Raw genomic sequence first — 22,179 nt, 5'->3', positions numbered from 1 at the left:
ATTCTTCTTTTGCAGCATTTAAATAACATTGATCAGATTTGATGGTTTTGTTACAGACTTTTCAAAAAAGTGTTTTGCTTTTCTTTAACAAATGTGGGGATTGAATTGTGTAAAATGTACAAAACAGTGATGTCATGTTTTGTGATGAGGACCCAGGCACAGAGAGACTTGATGAATTTAAGAATCTTATGATTTAATAAAGAAATTTGCAGACTTGCACAGAGATGGTAAAATTATGATGACTGATAACGGAGATGAAGACAACAGACGATGAGGACAGGGAGGAACAGGGGTTTAAATGCACCAAGGAAACAGTCAGAGAGAACTTGGGACAACCTTTAAGGATGCAGGGACTGACAGAGACAGGTTTATCTTGCATGGCTGGGCAGCTCTCTGGGTGCTCAGCACCCCCTAAGTTCTGATCCTATAATCGCCCCTGGTTTCGTCCACATGTAAACGGTGTTTCGAATCACCGAAAACTGAGATTTTTTAAAACTCCTTTTTTGCTTTTACGTGTGGACGAGGAATACAGAGTTCGTCACGCAACGTCAAAGGTATGTGCCTTTTTTCACGTCAGCTGTGCGCCACGTTATTGTTTACATGACATGAATTGCAGAATGGCAGATAGTCAGATTAACAGTATTTTGTCTCTATCTTCAGGTTTTACACTCTTACATATAAACACGCAGTTACTGTCCCTCCATTTAGAAAGGCAGAGGCGTCACTGTGTGATTATTTTACATGTAGTTGTTTTTTCCTGTGTAATAATATTCAACATTGCTATCAATGCATTTTTCAAAAAATGCCTCTCTGTGCAAAATGGGTTTAAAAACATAAACAACTGTGGGATACTGTTTGTCTGTGATTTAGACAGGGGGAACAAATTGTGGCAAATAAATTATTACTGATGTTATTTGTATCCCGCTGTAACTTTACTGTATAAAGAGCTAACATCTCCAATATGTCAGGAGTAGTTAGTCATTACAACAAGTGTTTGTGAACTAAAAATCAAGAATGTGGGATACTGTTTGTCCGTGATTTGAACAGCCCAGCGCTGCTCCCGACAAAGGGAAAACCAATTCTGCAGGGGAGACCTACCTCGGCACTTGTGCAGGTGAAGCCGAAGGGAAGATTTGTTCCACCATATTTTCTAGTCTTTGGCTTAGAATGAAGTTGGTTTGGAAACATATTCAGCTATGCTTCATCTCCTGCTTTGCCTTTGTGTAGGCGCCCCGTGCTAGCAGTGTCCATGCCGCGCGTCCCCTGCAATGGTTCTGCGCCCCCCACACTTTGGGAAGGTCTGGGTTAGACTAATCTTTCTGTCAAACTCTTCTCTTGTTGCTCTTTTCCTCTCTTCCACTCTCTGTGTGAATGCATTTAAGTGAGTGAGCAGCTAACAACGCTTTTGTGTTTCAGGGGTGGGATTCCTCTTGGCTTCCTTCCATCCTTCGGTCCTGTTCACCCGGAGATGATGAGAACATCCATTTGTCATCGTCTCATTGTGCTGCTGATACTTAAGCTGAGGGAAGACATTCAGTTGTTGCCTGATCGCTGATTAAGACCGTTAGTGATGTTAGTTCCCCATGTCCGTATTTTTGCTCTGTTTTTGACGGTGACTTACACTTGCCTGTTTTCTTCCTCTGTGCAGAAAATCCTGGTATGTTCCTGAGAAAGCATTTCAGAGAGACAATCTATTGTGTAAAGAGTTAGTGAAGGACTTGAACCGTCACTAACTGGAAGCCCTCATGTTTGCCTTTTGTTTCTGTTCATCTTGCTGTAAATAAACCTGAGTCACCCACTTTGAGTCCAACATCCTCCATAGTCCACAAAACAAATTACATTTGAAGGGTAAACCACTCTCTCTAGGGCCCAGTGGAGTTATGAATCCTCTGCAATCAATACCATGACATGAGTGACCCCTTGCTGGGCCAGAACCGTGGAGAATTTTGTGTCGTATAATGTTTATGTAAGCCAGTGTATGTAAGCCGACTACTGTAACCATTAAACTAGTTTTTTTAACAACCCGAAACCATCAGTAGAATTAAAGAAGTTAAAGAAAATTAGAGCAGACGATGTTGTGACTTATTGCCCTTTGCCTTCTGTTGTTCAGCTGATATCTGTCCACTTATCTTCCCTAATTAAAGCAGACTAAATCATTCTCTCTTATGGCACTAGCAGCATGAAGCCTGCAGCTACAGCACACAGCTGTTTCAACTCTGCAACACAGTGTGTGGTATTGCAAGTGCTGGGTCTAATTTTGTGGTAAAAATCTACATTAGCATTCACTGTGTGCAGCTTGGAAGCGAGGATGGGCAATCAGATCCCAAAAAACTAAATCTAGGACACATAAATGCAAAGAACTTGTCTAATATTCTTCCCCATGCCACAGCAAAAATGATGATAATAAAGACAAAAACTCTAGGAACTGCCTTCCACAGCCTTACCTTGTATGGAGTATTTCCCTCTCTTTATTGTAGCTGCATTTCCTTTTCTTTGTAGTAGTCTTCAACATTTTCCTGTCAAATGCGCAAAGCCTTTGACTTTGTGGTGACTCACAATGTCCCCTGTTGGTCATACTCTACTCTAACCTAAATGTGAGTGATGTTGACAGTCTTCTCTGCTTTCTTAGCAGCCATTGGATAAAAGTAACGTGTCTTTACAGCAGATGCAAGTTTTCCAAACTTGAACCAATCAAAATGCGGGACACTGCCTCAGTTTGTGGGATGGGGGATGGGCAAGGGACAAATATGCAGGACAAATCCATGTAAACAGGGACACCTGCACACTTTAGGGACAGACAGCGGCTGGCAGCTTGGCTTTTACCCTACAATTGATTATCAGACTCCCAGAGGACCAATGAATATGTCTCCGTGCCTCAGGGATGTTCAGGTAGGATGATGGGAAATCTCTAATAATGGCTTTAATGTAATGGTGCATGGTCACATTCTTGGTGTATATGGGCGTTTTCAATTCAATTCAGATTTTTTTTACGTAGCACTAAGTCACAACAACAGTTGCCTTAAGCTCTTTTCTACAGTAAGGCAAATAGCCTATGGTGTTCTGGAGAAAACCCCAACACTCAAAGGTCCACTGCTGCATAACTAAAGGATGATTCAGGGTTGCCTGATCCAGCCCTTACTATAAATCTTATAGAAAAGAAACGTTTTAAGTCTAATTCGAAAAGTAAAGAGGACACCTGTCTCCCAAATCTAAATAGGGAGCTTTGTGTTGCTAGTTTCATAAGCGTGTTCTGTGAATAGACCAGTATCCCGAGTGAGAGAAGCTTGATCAGAGATTGTTATGGTTGAGCGGTACATGTGAGCACCCAGAGAAAGGTGCAGCATATATATGCTGACAACATACAAGAACCTGCTCTATTAGGGTGCAGACCATCACTCTGATAAGCCCTCCAAGCTCTCAGAACAAGTTAAAGTTGGCTATAAAAGTCATCTTGTAGTTGCAACAGACTGACTAAGCTCAGCAAGCAACTGAAATGACCCACCCTGCAGTAGAGAGTAGGAATTGTGTCTGAGATGAAAGTGCGGTAGTTCAGAGACTCCATTTGATCCGACATGGACTACAACATACTTCAACTTAGCGTGGTCCCATATAGTCCCCGGAATTTCGCTGTCTAATTCCAGAACTCAGGTATCTTCATCCCAATATTCCAGGCAACAGGGTCTCATATAACCACGGCCGTGAAGCAGGATGGAGCAAGAATCAAGGTGAGGATCAGCTGTGGTGTCATGGAAGGACCTGGCTGTGGATGGACTGTGAGATGGTGCACAAGACCATGGAGAAACCAAGACCGTGGCATCTCTTGTGGAGCCAGGGTGACAGCCAGTGGGGTGGCAGGTTTCATTGAGGAGCCTGGTCTAGTTAAATTGCCTCCAGTGTTCTTCAATGGAGACAGAGGCTTCTCATTAGTGCAGCAAAGTCCCAGTCAACTGGATGCTAAATTTGTTGATTAGCTGGCTGTCCTGGGAGCGCGGGCTGGAATCTGGACACTTTCTCCAGTACTTGCTCTTTCAGATTGTGGTCGCAGGCTTCACTTGCTAGGCAGTACTGCTCACTCGGTCTACTTTGGTTGTGGCATCCAGTGTGCTCCAGTTACGATAGAGTCACCTTCTTGGTAGAGGGTGGCAAACCTTTGGTCCAGTTCGGTGACACAACAAAAATAAAACTGAGTTAAATGCCTGATTCTGTCTAGATCAGGACGCAGAACCTAATTTCCTGATTTAAAAACAACGATTGAAAAAGAAATGCTAAATTATTTATCTAGATTTAGAAAATAGAGTCCTACAAGACCCACTGTTAGACTAAAAGTACACCAACAGAACAACACACAAGCGCAGTAGTGAGACACACAATCTCTTTTTAAATTAACTTTGTGTAGGTTTGTAATACAACCTACACAAAGTTAAATTCATGCAACACCTTTCTCCATTCGTTTTTTATTAGAACTACTGGTAAACATGTGTCAGGTTTCCTGCAAAATTGAACCGTCATGCCTAATATCCCCTTTGTCAGTGCACATTGTTAAAGTTATAAAGAAAACAGTCAGATCATACTTGAGAGGAGCTCACTTTGGAAGGAGAACAGCCTGCAGCTGATGAATGTTGATTTCTTTCAGCCTTGTGATTAATTTATCAGCTCACTGCGAGCAGAGAGACACCACAGTGTTTCAGTGATTTAGAATTCGGAGCACTGTTCAAACACTGGCCTCATTTCAAAACACCTTTTTTTTCCTACGTAGGAATTGTTAATACCGGGAATAAACGCATGTACTCTCAGGGGAAATATTGAAACAGTATCCAGCTTATTATGATATTAAAAATAAAATGATAAACTGATGTTTGACCATTTGAATCCTTCCGATTAAATATCCTCTTTTTAATCTTTTTCTTTTCATTTTGGTGTTAATGACCGTTTTGTTACAGAAAGATATTTTGACGTTTCCTGCAGTGATGAATAAACTCATTGTCTCACTGCTTTCCATTAAAAAAAATTTGAGAGAACATTTCCTCCGTGTGAAGCTCTCCGCTGTGTGCAAGCGCGTGTGCGTGTGTGTTGTAAAAGCCAGTTTCCTAGGTAACCAGGAGGTTGATTCTGCTCGTGTCTTCAGCTGCAGGGAAGCAAACAGTTTCATCAACAGAGGGGTCAGATATAATGCAACATCCACAATATCTACAGTGTGTTTCTTTTACTTCGCCTCTGCACACACACACACACGCACACGCACACACACACACACACACACACTCTATCCTTTACAAACACACTTCTCTCTCTCTCTCTCTCTCACACACACACACACACACACACACGTACAAAAATTAGAGAAACAAGACAGGCGAGTCATCTTCTGCAGAAGAGTGACGGGCTATGACTGATGATGCCGACATCCTGTGTGATTAATGAGCTGCTCACGGAGGTCGGTCCAGTTTACGAGAGAGAGCAGTATGAGAAATCAGGCTCTCTTTCCAGTTCCAGTTCCGGGGGGGCATGACTACTGTTATACTAAAAAGACAAACGCCTTCCCTCCTCCCTTCTGACCATTTCAAATTTTATGCACCAGCAAAGCCCACAACGCTGATATAATTTTTTTTTGCAGCCCATTCATACTGCTCCTGCCTTTCGTGTCCTGTTATGACAAACATGATGATCGAGTGTGTTTTTAACAAGTGATTACATGTATTTTTCATAGGATTAGCTTCTTCGCCGGCATCATTAGTAGCTGAAGCAGCAGCAGCAGCACAGCACGCCAACGCGCAAAACTCCGGAGCAGGGAACCGATACAGCGGGAGCGCGCACCACAGGCGCGCATGCACAGCTGTCAGGACCAAGGACAGCAGCAGCAGCAGCCGCTCAGCCCGGAGCAACCAGCGCGCCACGCATCGGTGCTGAGTTCGGAGAAAGCGCACGGGAACAGAGGCTGGAGAGAGCGATACTCGCCCCGGAGAGGAAGCCGTAAAAGCGTGGGCTATGGTTTAAGTCTTTGTGGCTGCCACTAGAAGGTTTTGCAGCTCCTCAAAGGAGAGCAAAGAAGGTGGACAATGCGGGTTAGATGTCCCCGGTTGACAGCCTGTCTCTAACATGATCATGCACATTCCTCCGCATTGCATGTAACCAAACCACCTTTTTTTGGACAAAGTCTTCCTCTTCCTTTTTTGGCCTCCCTCCCTCGCTATCGCCGCCCACCTGGATTGTGCCTGCAGTCGCGCATTCAACTGGCTGAGCTGTCCAGAAGCTGGTCGAGCCGACCCGCCACCGGGGAGAAAAGCGACCGGGCTGCGCTGTGCTGTTTGGTGGTCCACACGATGCGTCTGTTTCTGCTGGCGGTGCTCTTCTCGTGCTCCTGCGCGCGGGCCGGCTGCGAGCCGAAGATCGTGAACATCGGGGCCGTCCTGAGCCAGAAGAGATACGAGCAGGTCTTCAAAGATGCCGTGACCCAGGCCAACCAAGTCTACGGCAGGGACAAATTCAAGCTGACCGCCATCTCCGTAACGCATAAATCCAACGCGATCCAGATGGCTCTCTCCGTCTGCGAGGACCTCATCTCCAGTCAGGTACAGTTTACTGCCAATGGGCTCTAGTTGCCTTATTCATATCTTTTAGTATATTTGCCACGAGCTAAATGCCAAGTCCACCTATCTAAAGATAGTTGCATCCGGGTGTCTTTGAGGGACTGCTTCTTAACAGAGAAAGTTTGTGCTTTCGGTGAAATTGCTTACATTTCAGAAGCATCTTTGTTTTTTCACCTTTGCACCGTTGAAGGGATTGGTTGTCATAACTAGCTTATTAGTCTCAAATTCTGAATTAAACCTAGACAGACTATTTTATTAGATCTTCAGCTGCAGAATATCTATCAAGCAGGAACATGTTAATGTAGGGGCAGGAAGTTAGACTACATATTATGCTGGCCTTCTGTTGTTCCATTTGGCACTATTCCACACTTTAACTCACATTTTAGTTCACTTTGTATAATACACTGATCCCTCTACAGCTCCATCTGTTTTCCAGAAATCCAAAAATAGGCTGTGGTTTGGGGCAATAACTCGGATGAGAGGGCAATTGTACTTTATAGGACACCCAGCTGCAGAACAACTCAACTGCAAAGGAACCAGTCAGGAGTGAAAATGTGCAATATGTAATTTGTGATTAATGGCTTGGCTCTGACCGTGCGTGTTGCATGATGAGTGAACATTTTGGAAAAAGGAGGCTGGAATGGTTTGAGGTAACAGTTTAGTATGTTTGGTGGATAATGACCTCAGTTCCTCTGATAGTGATCCGAACCATGGGTGGCATGAGAAACTGTCTTTGTAAGGTATACTAGGAGGAGGCGCATGTTAAGAATGACCTGAAATGTGAATTATCTCAGAGATTCACGCCATTTGTGCTGCAGATGTAGCCAGCAAAACATATGTCATAAGTAATACATGATTAGAGAGTGTGTGTCTTTGAGAGTTGAAGCATGCTGACAAATGCACCGACCATCCTCTTGTGGTGATGCTCAACACAGCTTTTAAAAAGCGCCAACATTATGTCACAGCATGTTGAGGCGTGAAGTCCCTCTTGCTCTCACTCTTCTTTCTCCCACACACATAATTAAGCTTTATAAAAAAAAAAAGAAAAAAAACACCCACAGCTTCACTGTTGCTTTCATGTCCCTGGTCCTCTGCTTAATACAACGAGTCTAAGAGACACAGGCTTGTAGGAATAAAACCATCATATTCTGTCTCTGTCATACAAAGTAAGAGTGTACAATCCACCCACACGAGATTCTAAAGACAACACCAACAATGTTCTCTGTGTCCCCCGTGAACTTAAGGGACATTAAACTGATTTACAGTGACACACACACACACACACACACACACACACACACACACACACACACACACACACACCTCTTGTGAATGAGACTAAATCACACTTGAATTGGACAGAAAGTCTATCGAAGGTGTAATCTGATGAGATCAGTAGGTGCTAGCAGTCACAGAGGAGGGAAGACTGTGGCAGATGGAAGAGTAGATGCCTGGGAGCAGTCCTTGGAAGATAGACCTCATTTTTGACCCAACCATACGGACTCCTCATATCCAATAATCCATTCCCGCACAGCCATGCCAACTTTATTCCCCTTCATCCACATCTCCGGGGCATTTCTCAAATCGATTCTCACATAAATTCATCCTTTTACTTGAGTAGTTGGTCAGCTTGGGCTCACTTTTTGCAGGAATAAGACAGCACAAATTAATATTAGTCTACCAGCCCACACAGTGAGCATCATCTCAAGGAGAAGTTTCTTTTTTGTTTTTTTGCTTCTCTCTATTTTTTGTTATAGATGTGGTTGCCCCTGGCTACAATTTATGTCTAGATTCAAGGTTCACTGAATGAATAATGAGTATATTGTATGTTAGGCACACAGAAGTTTCATTCAAGCTAAAATAAATAATAAATAATAAAAACCCTGATGTTGCCGCCAAGGCTTAATTGCTGGCTCTGTCTAGTGGACAGCTTCCCCAGGGCTATATATGCTCACTGGCCTCCAATGTCCTAGATTCTGTGAAGCAATCAGTTTGTGATCAGTGATTAATTCCAAATAAAAACTGAAATGAAAAGACTTTAACACAATTCCTGCATTTTAATCTAGTCTTAAAGGGAAACTGCACATCAAATTGCACAAGGATGGAGACATACACTTTTTCCTATTCAGTAACACACACACACACACACACACACACACACACACACACACACACACACACACACACACACACACACACACACACACAAATAAAGCCACAAACTGAAAACACTTGTGTGGAGCTGCTTAAAGTGACAAAAACTAAATTTGAAAACTGGCCTCTTTCTAAAAACTATGACCCAGCTACTCAAAAAAAGTTTGAATGTTGGAGCTTTTTTCTTTTCACTGAACTACACTGTCAACTGCATTACTATGCAAAAGAAGGACTGCATCTCTTGCATGCTGAAAGGCTCACACTTTTGATGTCATCAGTGGCTTCCACCTGCTTTCTTTAGGTGGTTGGCGCCATTATGCTCAAGAGAAGGCAGACCCAGACCCAGAGGCTGGGCAACTCACATCTAAACAAGACCTGGGAGAAGATATGTGTGTTTGATTTTGGAGGACACTGTGTCTTTAAGGGTCTGTAAAAATAGACTGTATATCAAAGATGGATGACGCCACCTGGACATCAACTATTGATTTTTTTTTCAAGCCTAAGTATTGGTATTTTGTGCCACAAGTATGTAACTTTAAGCCTTAATGTAATTTGAACAGGTCTCTTATTAAATATTGCGACTCAACCCCCATCCTAAAGATTTTGGTATCTCTAAAGGCAAAGACCAAAATATTTTTTATAACAAACTGTAAAATAGTCTTTTCTCCCAGATGCACCGATTCACTTTTACTGTATAAAAAGGTGAATAAAACCATTGTGACTTCTGGCATTTGTTAGTGAAAAGATGAAGTTCATCATGAAGCTCATGGATACTGCACGCAAAAAGGAAAGACACTTACCAATCACATAACGTATCATACGTTATCCTTGTTTTTTAAACCCTTTAAGACCTAACCTAGAACCAAGTCTGCCAGAGCTTATCTTTATATTTTTACATGCTTTAGTGACATTTTTGGGAGTCTTTCAAGTTGCTATACATCAATACAACCATTATATCCCAAATGTTAATAATATTTATGCATTAAGTCCATAGCAACGACACAAAAAGCAAAAAAAAAAAAAAATGCAATAAACTATAAAAGAAAAATTGAAAATGTTTTTTTAACACATATTTCTAGTTAGAGACATTTCAGAGGGATATCCCTCAAAACTGTAAATGCAAAAAAGTTGCACAAAATAGTTTTCAACCACAGGAAATTTATTTTGAGTGTCTTCATAGTTTTATTTTTGAGATACACCCATTTTTATATACTGCAGGAAAAATGAAAATAAATATTGTAATGCAAATTTGCAAAAAAAACCATCCTTTGCATCAAAATATACTATTTCCAACAGTGTAATTTGAGTTCTAAGCATCCCAGAAACTATAAGAAAGGCATAAACTCAAACATGAATTTTAAAAACACCAGCATATCTTTGTAAATGCCATATAAGACAAAAACTACATTTTCCACAAAAATTACGTCACTTCCGGTTTCGGGCAGACATGCGATAGTTCTGTGACAGCTCTGACCTCTATTCCAACGTAGGAAGTGCTATAAACAGCTGATCGGATCGGCAAAGTGTGTTTCTGGAATATAATGTTTGTATTGCTGCAAGTGCTTTTTATGCAATTTTTGTAAAGCCATATGTGGAAGGAAACCGTGACTGAGGACAAGATGAGTGTATAAGATATAAGTACAACTCCTAAGGTTTTATATGCAAAAAAAATTATTGTGCTAGCTTATGGCTTATGAGGTTGCAATTCTACCAGGCTTTAAAAATAGCTGCGCAAAACGGAGGCTGTCCACTCTGACCAGCCATAAAGGGTTACCTGGAACCATGTTTTAAATAATCTTTTCATAGAGATATATTTAGCTTGGCTTCTTTGTACAACAGGAAGCATCACTCCCTCTTGGCCATTAAAAGATTGGAAATTTAAGACACCTGGTGTGTCTTCACTTTTCGGACCTGAAAGCTACTTCCATCTTTAATATACAGCTTCTAAAGAAAGAAACAAAGATAGAAACTGCTGCCCCCAACATCTATCGGAGTAGGATGAGTGGTCTTAACATTTTATCTTAATGGCAGTGTCAAAATGACAAAGGGTCCTTCTTCTGTATCTCTGCAGGTCTATGCTATCCTGGTGAGTCACCCTCCCCAGTCCAATGACCACCTAACCCCGACGCCTGTCTCTTACACGGCAGGCTTCTACCGCATCCCTGTGGTGGGGCTCACCACCCGCATGTCCATCTACTCAGACAAGGTGAGTGATGGATGTGAGAGATGTAAAAGGAGACAGAGAGAAAGAGGGAAACAGGAAAAACAGGAAGAGCGTGAACACAGAGTGGAGGAATAAGAAGCTCCCCTGGGGCATCTTCAGAGGCTTCCTAGATTAAACGTCCCATCAGTGTCCATTAGGGGAGCTGTGATTAAATGGGTTTCCAGCTGAAATTTGAAAGAGCATCATTAATAATGCCTCCGACCTGACTTGTGTTTTTAAGAAGCACAAGCAACCAAAATGAAACTAAAGCAATCACATAAATGCCAAAGACATGAATTGAGTGTTTAAAGTGACACAGTCCATAATCTCCCAAAATAAGGGAAATGAGAGGCATTCAATTCAGAGATTTAGATAGGCCTGGGGGAGATGTGAGGAAGGAAGATCAAGGAAAGGGATTCCATATTGTTTTACATGATATTTATCCATTGTGTTTGCTTTTGTTCACTGCCACAAAACATCTTAAATATGTGGTGCATGATTTGTCTAGAACAGATTGAGCAGCTAAAATGAACAGCATACAAAACCATATCCCAGATCACCAAAAGTATGTGGACACTCAATTAAAGCTATCCAGATGTAGAGACTTGCAGCATCTTCAAATAATCCTGTTTTTGCATTCAAGTCTTTATTTTGATGGCTAAGGCTCTTCACTTTTATTTGTGCCCCTACTTTTAAAAAAAAGTATTTATTTGTTTAAAACTCCTGGTGCAGACTCTGGACTCTCAGCCAGAACATAGTAGTAACTTCAGACTCCACTCAGTCTCAGAGATCCTCTTTTTCCCAAGTGGCTAATTACTTCCTTTATTGATATTCTTCAAAAGAGGAGAATTTTGGGGATGCAGCGCATGTCCACTGCATACTGGATTACTTTTGGGTACACTGTGTATACTTACAGTCTTATGTTGCAATCAATGAGACCATTGGAAATTTAGCTGTTATGTAGTTCTACATGATACATTTTTTTTATCTTGTGCACACGGGATAATTATCATGTTGTCAGAATATGATTTAATATTATTTCCACTTGATAACAAACAGATTTTAAAAAACTAATCATGCATCTTTGCTGATCACCTTATTTTCTGCTCAATGCTCCTCAGAGTATCCACCTGTCCTTTCTGCGGACAGTCCCTCCCTACTCTCACCAGGCGCACGTGTGGTTCGACCTAATGCGCGAGTTCAACTGGAACCACATCATCCTGATAGTGAGCGACGACCACGAGGGCCGGGCTGCTCAAAAGAGGCTCGAGACCCTCTTGGAGGAAAGAGAAACAAAGGTGAGATGCTCTGGCTCCCAGCCTCCTAGCCTCCTCCCCCGTCCCCTCGAGTGTATGAGCATGAGCGTGCGAGTGTTTAAGGCTTTTAAACCTCAAAGGTCTTCTATGTATGTGACTGTTTTCCTTTCTGTTGTGTGGCCACATCTCTTTCTCACCATTGTGTAAACATTGGCTAACATTCCTAGAGACATTACCAGCGTTTAATGTGGTCTAATCTTACAAAAGTTTGTATGTTTATTTGCTCATCTTCACTTTGCTTTTCTCCATAGTCCAAATTATCCAGTGTCTTTCCACATTGGGAGCCAAATAGTGGAATTTAACATGGGGCTTTGCAAACCATCACAGATTTAACTGTTTCACTGGAGTCAGGTGTTTCTTTGCAGGCTTTGTTACTGCACACAGAGGGCTTTCCTTTATTGCAACCTGCTACTTCATGTTTGGAAGATAAGAGGATTTATTTTTTTCTTTTTAGCGCTGATGCTTCCATTTTAAGTATTGCTCTGGGCTGTGTATATGGGTCAGTGAAATGCTGATCTTTGAGCCAAAACAGACTTGAGACTGTGATGATGTGTGCCCTTTGGGGCAAAGAGAGTTAGATGGCTAGAAAGATGAAGAAAAAGACAAAACAACTGCATCTATTTCATCCATTTAATAAGATGAAATCACGTTGCGATGCATTTTCTCTTTGTACTCTGCGTTGCTTGTCCCTCTCTGGGGCTCTTTTGCTGTAATTGTGTGGCAGAGTGAAATGAGTCCTGATTCGGAGACTTAATTAAATCAGAAGATGAAGAGACACTGGGTATGACACACACCCGAGGCAATTTTGCAGAAGGCAGCTACGGTTAAAGCAAAGCTGCTTAAATGAAGCGACCGGGATCGGCGTCAGACACCAATCGGAAAAAAAACACTCTCGATTGTGAAACTGCAGCTGCGCACTTTGAACCATAACCAGTGACAGTCAGATGGTGGAGATGTGACTCACATCCTGCACTGGAAAAGATAAATTTGTATATTAAAAGCCTGTGCAAGTGCAAAGTCTTCGTTTGGATCTCAGAATGAACCCATCTGTGCATTCAGCTCATTCAGTCCCATAAAGCTGAGCGAAGTGGCAGCGACTCTCTCTGCTGATGAGAGCCTCTACCGGTAATTATGAATATATTTAGTCCTCACTGCAGTGCCAGTTTGAGAGTTTCTGGGCCCTGAGAAGGATTTGTTTGAGAATCTTTCCAAAAACATGCAGAGATAATTACACTGAAACCAGTGCAGAGCAGCATAAGACAAGTCCTGTATACTGCTAATGACTGTTTTCGCCATATCCAAAGGCTGATGTATGTCTTTCAGCTGTGCCGTAGCGCTCAGCTGCTGTCGATAAACCATAAAAAATTAACGAATCCTGCTGTCACACTGGCATCATCCTTCATTACCACGAGCAAATCCTCTATAGTTTGTTTTGAGTCAGTCCAACATACACTCATCTATACACTACTGGGTAATGCCTGTTAATCCATAGCTGAAAATAGCCGTGAACAAATGGTTAATCTGGACTAACATTTTCTCAACACTACAGATTCCAGCTCTTCCACTAAATTACTGCAGCTTTTCTTTCTTAAATGAAGCATTAAATAGGAAGAAATATGCAAGAGGCTTAGAGCCACACGCATGTGGAGAAGTTGGAAAGCTTTAAAAGGCACGCTGATGTAGTTCTGGCTATGCTGAGAAAATATTAAACAACAGAAGCCTTAATATCTTAAAATGCAACATGATTTTCATAAAATGTCACAAAAGAAGAATCAAAACTTGGTCCCCAGCTGACGGGACAGTTGGGGTTTTACGCTTGGCAGTGTGACAAAATCCGGGAGTGTAACCTTCATACTCTTAAATGACGAGAAAAGAAATGTCAGAGAGCAGCTGCTCAGCTCACTTTCCCCTCGGCTCTGACATCCCGTGTGTCATTTAACAAAATAATCATGATAAAAAGTCTTTTTCATTACCAAACCAGCTTTTTCTTTATAGATTTGTCTGGATGTCATATCTCCAAATGCTTTAGGTGATGCTGAAGGATTTCATTTTGTCTCAGGTAGACCGCGCTCTAATTAAAACTGAGAAATGTTGCTCTTGCTAATCACCTTGTTGTGCTGCATAAACTCAGTGACAGGCAAGATGGAGTATTTTTAGCTCCGTGGTAAGTCTTTAGCGAGGTCACACAGTCATAGGGGGGCTGTCACCACCAGTGAAAAGGCGCTGGACACAGTGGACTTAGCCAGAGAGCAAATGTGGCCAACACAAAGTGAAATATTAATGCCTGGCTGCAGATACAAAAATAGAGTGCTCAGAAAAACTCAGGGGATAAAGACAAAGTCCTTTTTTTCTGGAAGGCTTCAGAGAGGGTTTCTACTTGAATTAGATGCAAAAAATTCTCAGTTTATGATAAATTTCCAACTCGATTTTTGCCTTTATAGTTGATAGGATACAGAGAGAAATGCCACTGCCAGGAGCTGAAGATCAAACACCATTACCGTAAGGTTTCTGGGACACTTTTGTAACATTACTTTGAAATAAATTTAGTGATCTGTCACCACTGATGATAATTCCAGATATTCCAAATATTAGGTAGAAGATCCTTTTGCAAAAATACAATTTATATACACTCACTGGCCACTTTATCACATAGAACCTAACAAAGTGGCCAGTGAATACCACAATTCACCTTGATGCTGATTGTTGCAGGCAGCTCCTTTGAGTTTTTTATAAGGAACAACTTACTAGTAATGGTTTGAACCCCTTTTGTTCTTCAGAACTGCCTAAATTCTTCATGACATAGATTCAACAAGGTGTTGGAAATATGCCCAAATCATTATACCACCACTGTCAGTCTGAGCCTTTGACACAAGGCAGGATGGATCCATGCTTCCATGTTCTTTATGCCAAATTCAGACCCTACCACCTGAATGTAGCAGCAGAAATTGAGACTCCAGACCAGGCAACACATTTGATTTGCTTTCTTGATGCTCGTCTGTATAGCTTGGTTGTAATAAGCGATTGTTTGAGTTACTGTTTCCTTCTTATTAGCTTGAAGCAGTCTGGCCATTCCTCTCTGACCTCAGACATTAAAAAGGCATAAGCCCCCAGAAAACTGCTGCTCACTGGATATTTGCTCTTTGTTAGAAATGGTTGGGCGGTAAAATCTCAGTAGGTCAGCAGTTTCTGAAACACTCATTTCTTCCTCGTTCTGATGCTCAGTTTGAACTTCAGTGGGTCATCTTGACCATGTTTAGATGCCTAAATGGAGTTTCTTGATGACTGGCTGGGTAAATATTTGCTGTTGAACAGGTCTATGCAATGAAGTGGCTGGAGAAACATCTATGTGTTGTTTTTATAAAATAGAAGCGTTCTTTTCCTTTGTTTTTTGTTCTTATTCTCCCATTAGCATCCAACAGTTCTAATATCTATATCATATATGATAATTTTTTTATGGGCTTTTTATTCTTTTGGAACACAACAGCATCCACACAGAGGTGTTTAACATTTGTTTGTTTGTTTATGTGAATAAAAGATTTACTAGGCAGCATCTGTTGTCAGTTTGCTGAATAGTGCATTGATGCACAGTCAGCCTGAACTTTGCAAACGGGGGAGTGCGGACCAGAGTGCACTGAGGTGTGAGCTCTGAATCCAGGCAGCTGTGAAAGAAACCCTGTGATGCAGAAACACGCAGTTTGCTATTTTACTGCAAAATGGCTTCTAAACTCAGCCTGGACTCCCAAGTGGCTCCTCTCGCAGGATACAGAACAGGACCAGAGTCTGAAATGGTGACACCTCAAGTGTTAGATAGCCTGAATGTAATTAAACGTGCATAGGAATCCCCTATCGGATTGCTCTGTCTCGCTTTCACAACACATTATTTTTGTTAGTACTGTGCTACATGCTTTAGGTGTCAATCAAGCTGAAAATGCCACAAAAACAAAATGCTGCAGATGGAATGTGAATGTTTTTTGTGAAGATTTATTACTTAATTTGTAGACCAAGAGCTTTCTGGACCTGCCCTACAGCACCACCACTCACACTTTATTAACTCTGATTCAGCTCTGTGGGAAACCTTTGTTTCCTTTGTGCAATAAATTTTGAAAACAAGAGCTTGCTACAAAGTCAGACACTTTTATTGAGTGCTATATTTTTATTTTTCTAACATTCCCAGTTTAAACAGTCACCCTCAAAGACTGCCGAGAATTAGTCTGTATAGTGCCAAGGTGGGACAGAAGTTTTCCGGATTTGCTGGATTTTTACGGGTAAAAAATGACTGCGTGTTAGCAGTTGATGTTGAATTACTGCTGTTACTGCTTGCAAACTGCAGCCAAGCTTTTAATGATTGTGTCTGAGGATGCTAAGTATAGAACGAGCTTCTGAAGATGATGTTGAATGAGCAGATGGTTTTGTGGAGTAGCAGTTTCTTTTGCAAGTGCGCCATACTGCCAAAAATTTAATGAGCTCTTTGTGTTTTTGTTAAGAGGCCAAAAAAGTGATCACATAGAGCTGATTTTTAAGGCGTGCTGGAAATCTGATCACTCTCCTTGACACTTATGTTTGCCTATGCGGCTGGATTATCACTAATAATTGATGCATCACATGCACAGTACATGTAAATGCTGTATATACTTAATATCTGTTTTTAATAAGAGGACATAATCTCAGCATGATTGCAAGTGGTCATCACTGATGTTTTTGCAAGCCCCACTGTTAAAGATCCCAATTTGAAGCAGAAAAGTGGAGATTTGTTGGAATGCTTTACTGCCCTCCATTTTCAACTGTTTATAATATTTTTCTGTGTCTGCATATTTTCTCTGTGCACATTACTCATCAGAATAAAAAAAGGAACTATGAAAACCTCGACCAACTGTCCTATGACAACAAGCGAGGACCTAAGGTATATTTGCATGGTCAATGCACGCCGCCCACCAACTTTCCAAACGTAGCAACTAGAAACCAGACCAAACCAGTCACCAGCCGACCCAGAAATGTCCCTCTCTTGGTAGCACGTGTTTTCTTTAATTTTTACTTTGAGACATTTCCCTATGATTTAAATGAAGAATGATTTTGTTGTGAAAAAAAATCTATAATTTTTTAACATAAAAAAAAAAAAATCAGTGGCCAGCGCCTCGCTTTTATCATTTTTCATTTTTTCCTTCAGTAAAGGAATGCATGTACTCAGAACACACACACTCACACACACAAAAAAAGTTTGCAACTCCATTCCTTTGTGGAGAACCGGTAGTGTGGGACAAAACCGTTTCCCAGATGCTACTTCCTCCTGTTCTGTAGCACTTCCCCAGTTTTCAGCAGTTTTTTTGTTGGGGGAAAACGTCCCTCTCACCCCCCTTCACCTGTTTTTAGTTACTGGTTGCATTGACCTTCTTCTTTCCCCCTACCTAACACATGCACGTCCTTCTTTGGAGCCTTGATAACCCTCAGTTTGCATGCGAACAAATGCAAAAGTTTTTTTTCCCTTCAAGCTTTTTTTATTTTTTTAGTTCAGCCGGTTCCCCTGGATCGCTTTCCTTTTTATATCTCTGTCTCTCGTTTTCAAACAAAATCGGCCAAGCTCAAACCAACAAGGTAAAGAGGCAGCATGGTGTCTGAGGTAGGGGAAAGTAGCTGGCTTGACCTTCCTTATGCCCCAATCACAGGCAGAGAAAGTCCTCCAGTTCAGCCAGGAGACTAACTTAACTGCTCTGCTGCTGGAGGCGAAAGAGCTGGAGGCCCGAGTCATCATCCTGTCCGCCAGGTGAGGTGTTTTATTTATTTATTTTTTAAATAAATAACATACATATATTTATAGACCTTCTGGAGAGTGCTTCAAAGGTTTCGGCTGCACTAATATGGAAAGTTGTAGAAGTCCTGCAGCTCTATATTGAGCTTTGTATTTACTTGTACTTACATTTCTGCATTTCAGAGGAAAAGAATTCAAATGTATTGTATTTTCATAGAAATGTGTCTATGAATAGAATATACACTTAGATTTCTTTTTGATGTAAGTAATCATACACGATTGATAGTGATGGATTCTGACACAGGGCATCAATGTGTCCAAAGCCTGACATCAGTTTTTGTTATTTCACTCAGTATAAGAATAATATAGCTTGAAGTAAATATTGTAAAAGTGAATGCAATATCTAAAATATGAGTGGGTTTTTTCTTTTAAATTAAAATGTGGGTAAAGTCAGCCTTAGGGTTTTTTGTCATCAAGTTACAAATATGTAAAGATCTTGTGTGTTTAGCAACTTTATGATAAACGTGTCTCCCTTATATGAAATTATGTTTTGGGGATTTTAAGAATATAAAGCAGAGGATTCTCTGCAGTACAGAGTTGTGTGTTTTGGGGTCTTTTTTAGCTTTCATAATTGGCTGCCCAGGATGATATGATGATTTCTGAAAAAATCTGGGATACCAGTTTAGCTCACGTGGTTGAACAGGTGACCATGGTTTCAAGTGTGACTCCAGGTGTTTTGCTTTCACCATTTTCCTCTCTAACTCTTCACTATTCTATCAAATAAAGACGTAAATATCCCCCCGAAAATGACAAAAAACTGAAATGATAAACCTTCATCAATAGAAAGCCATTTCTTCAGACTAAATCATAAAATGCTGTGCAGACTAGAGAGCTTCATGCTGTTTTCAAGGAAAATGAACTTGCATAAATGTCCATCCATCCATTTTCTTCCACTTATTCAATTCAGGGTTGTGAGGGAACTGGAGCCTATTGCAGCTGTCATGGAGCATGAAGTGGGGTTCACCCTTCACAGGTTGCCAGTCTGTCGCAGGGCTACAGCTAAATGTATCGTAACAATTTACTATGGGACATGTACACGATTGGAAGAAAGTTATTGGCTAGATTAAGGGGGAAATGACCTAAAGATATTTATTACAAACCAGAATTACAAACTTTGTCTAAACCCTTAAAATTTAAAAGCAACAATTACATTTTCTTCGGTTTTGTCCTATAATGACTCACGATGATCTATTTTTAATGAAACGTTTTTAATTAAAAATCCATGAGTGTCAAAACTTTAAATTATTAATCATCATGGCTGACTTTGTTTCTAATGCTCGGAAAAGCCGTCAGGTTGGATTTTGTTTAGTATTTTTTGTGATTCATGTCACTGCTCCTGTTTTGGTTACTTGAAAGCCTCGACAGACTCGCATATCAGATCAGCATCATCTGCTGGTTAAAACAATCAATTGTCTTTTATTGATTTAATTTTAACAAATTCCAGTGAGGAGGACGCTGCCGCAGTGTACAGGGCTGCCCGTTTCCTCAACATGACGGGCTCCGGCTACGTGTGGCTGGTGGGCGAGCGTGAGATGTCGGGTAAAGCCCTGAGTGAGGCGCCAGACGGTACGTTCATCCAGCTTAGATCACTGGGAATGCACCAGTTTACCTCGGCTTTACTAAGAGGCCGAGCATAACACACACAGGATTAGAAAGATTAACCATTTATCGATGGGTTTATTACATGATTATTTGTATTACTGCTTGTTTCGTGTTGAGCATTTAAACGTTTAAGCATTCTTTGTTTAAAGGTTTAAATGTGGTGTGTACACTCAGTTTTTACTTTAAATGTGTGTGTATCCTGGCTCATCCAAGGCTAAATTCACTGTGCTAATCTGCCATATTAACATCCTGGTCTCTAATGAATTATAAAGGGAGAGTTTTGCAACAGATAACTGATAGAATGGTAAGCCACAACAGTCTTTTTGTATGTATTCGTGGATATTTTTGCACATGTCTCACAGGTCACGGTATTTTATCACTTTCTGGTCACAAATGTCGACCGTTTCTCCCCCAGGCACTCAAACACAAGCAATCCCCGCAGAGCGTTTGTTGTCCTGTCCGTGTCCAGTCTCTTCCACCTGCACTGCAGCTTCTTTTAGGAGCCTGCAAGACTGATGGACCTGGTTGCAATCAGAAAACTTAGCTGAAGTTGGATTGTTGCTTGGTTTAAAAGTAGGCCTGGTGGTATTTTTGTTTAGCGAGAACACAAATAATATGTGTGCCTGTGCTGAGTCCTCAAACTTTTGCCAGAAGGGCTGAAAAATATAAATCCAACTTCAAGGGACTCCTTGCACATGCTGCGAAAAGGTCATCGGTGACAACATCAGAAAAATGATCCACTTATTTCTGCTGTCTTTTATGAGACACTCTTATTGAACTTACCCCTCCCAGTGGATCAGAGCTGGATCAAGCAGCTGATGTCTGACCTTTTTTCAGGATGTTTAAACTGGAGGCCCTATAAGTTTTTTTCCACTTTGCGCATTGCAAAAGGCTCCTGAGAGAGTGTGCCTTGCTCAGGAAGGTGATTATCTTTATGTTGTTGGAATGCTCTCAGGTCTAATCGGCCTCCAGCTCATCAACGGGAAGAATGAGTCTGCCCACATCAATGACGCAGTGGCTGTGGTAGCTCAGTCCATACAGGAGCTATTTGAGAAGGAGAATATCACAGAGCCTCCAAGGGGATGTGTGGGCAACACTAACATTTGGAAAACAGGACCCCTTTTTAAACGGTGAGCTTGGCACAGAAGCTTTGCATGTTTCATGGTTTTAAAATAATCCTTTTTTTAATCTTATACAATATATGGCCCAAATGTTTCGGCTCCTCTACCACTTCCATCTAAAGCAAATTACCACTGATTGGCTTTCCCTTTGTAAACAAAAGGTTTGAACAGCAGGTGGTGGGGCTTTTAGGATACCATACAAACCTATTTAGTTTTAAAAAAACTGTCTGATGTTGATTATGTAGAGTAGTCTGAAGCCTGAGTTTTTATCTCAGAGGTTTTAATCATAAATACTGTGGCTTCTTCATTAGAAATCTTTAATATGAGCAGCTATTATTACAACAGTGTAGACATATGACAGAAAATGTCATATAAAAAATGTCTCAATTAAAAATAATTGGAAAATTAAGATATGTTAGAATTTCCATTATTGTGATAAAGGGCAAAAACATATTAGACATGCTCAGGTTTAATTACTGAAACAGGCCTGCAATATAAATAAGTTGTATGCTGCATTGCAGTCATTTCCAACCCATTGTTGACAGTTTTAACAGATTCATCAGATTTATCAGGTTTTCCTGAATGTACCATAAACCTTGTATTTGTTATTTCCAAACGAAGCCAGTGAGTTTCAGCTGACCCACTTAGAGCAGCTTCGAGGCAGCATAACAAAATATAAAGCGCTGCTTCCAAACAAATGCAACAGCAAGTATTGTCAGCACTCAGCAACCACAGCTCTGCCTTTCGTTAACAAGAGATGTGGTGAATCAATTTTATTTTTTTTTGCTTCGTGCACTGAATTAAGAGCCCTACACTGAGCAATTTACAATAAAATACACTGTTACATTAACATGAGATGACGCACAATGGCCTTACATGGGCACATTTGCACTGATTCACACAGATAACAGTTTTCATGTGCTTGCCACAGGGTGCTGATGTCATCTAAATATCCCGAGGGTCTCACGGGGCGTGTGGAGTTCAATGACGACGGAGATAGAAAATACGCCCACTACAGTATACTGAACTATCAGAAGTCCAGACTCATCCAAGTTGGCATATACAATGGGACGCAGGTACACAAAGGCACCTACAGATGTCCATTCCCTGTTTTATACTCACAAACCATGTGTGGATTTTGTCTAGCCCACATACAGAATCATCTGTTTTTTATTTATTGTGGGTGGGTGGGAGTCAGTTTTCTATCTATACCACATACCAGGTAATGTACATCTACTCCGCATATCTGTGAGCCTTTGCATAAAAAAGGCAGTTCAACAAATGCTCTTTTCTATTAGAGGGATATTTCAGATTCTTTTACTCATCATATGATGACAATATTGGTAAATGTAGCACAAATGTCATTCAGAACTCCTGGATGCAATAAGGGCAA

The 22,179-nt window shown here is 41.0% G+C and overlaps 1 protein-coding gene across 10 annotated transcripts in view; it reads left to right on the top strand.

Annotated features, from left to right (window-relative positions):
* The first annotated feature begins 5,367 nt into the window (after positions 1-5,367).
* Positions 5,368-22,179, top strand: part of grin1a (glutamate receptor, ionotropic, N-methyl D-aspartate 1a) — a 37,367-nt gene continuing 20,555 nt past the window's right edge. For 4 of the 10 annotated variants that reach the window (XM_005725595.2, XM_013908917.1, XM_013908912.1 and 1 more), the window contains exons 1-8: positions 5,368-6,569; positions 10,813-10,947; positions 12,066-12,242; positions 17,098-17,160; positions 17,921-18,018; positions 19,508-19,629; positions 20,621-20,795; positions 21,718-21,862. In XM_005725595.2, coding sequence (XP_005725652.1) covers positions 6,321-6,569; positions 10,813-10,947; positions 12,066-12,242; positions 17,098-17,160; positions 17,921-18,018; positions 19,508-19,629; positions 20,621-20,795; positions 21,718-21,862 — 1,164 coding nt within the window. In that variant the 5' untranslated portion in view covers positions 5,368-6,320. The remainder of the gene's footprint in view (positions 6,570-10,812; positions 10,948-12,065; positions 12,243-17,097; positions 17,161-17,920; positions 18,019-19,507; positions 19,630-20,620; positions 20,796-21,717; positions 21,863-22,179) is intronic. The other 6 variants (XM_013908913.1, XM_013908915.1, XM_005725598.2 and 3 more) reach the window with 6 other exon arrangements.

This window comes from Pundamilia nyererei, unplaced genomic scaffold, assembly GCF_000239375.1.
Source record: "Pundamilia nyererei isolate P.nyererei 1_Seehausen unplaced genomic scaffold, PunNye1.0 scaffold00016, whole genome shotgun sequence".
In the NCBI taxonomy this organism is placed as follows: domain Eukaryota; kingdom Metazoa; phylum Chordata; class Actinopteri; order Cichliformes; family Cichlidae; genus Pundamilia; species Pundamilia nyererei.
Note: the sequence above shows the minus strand (reverse complement) of the source record. Positions and strands in the feature narration are given on the sequence as shown.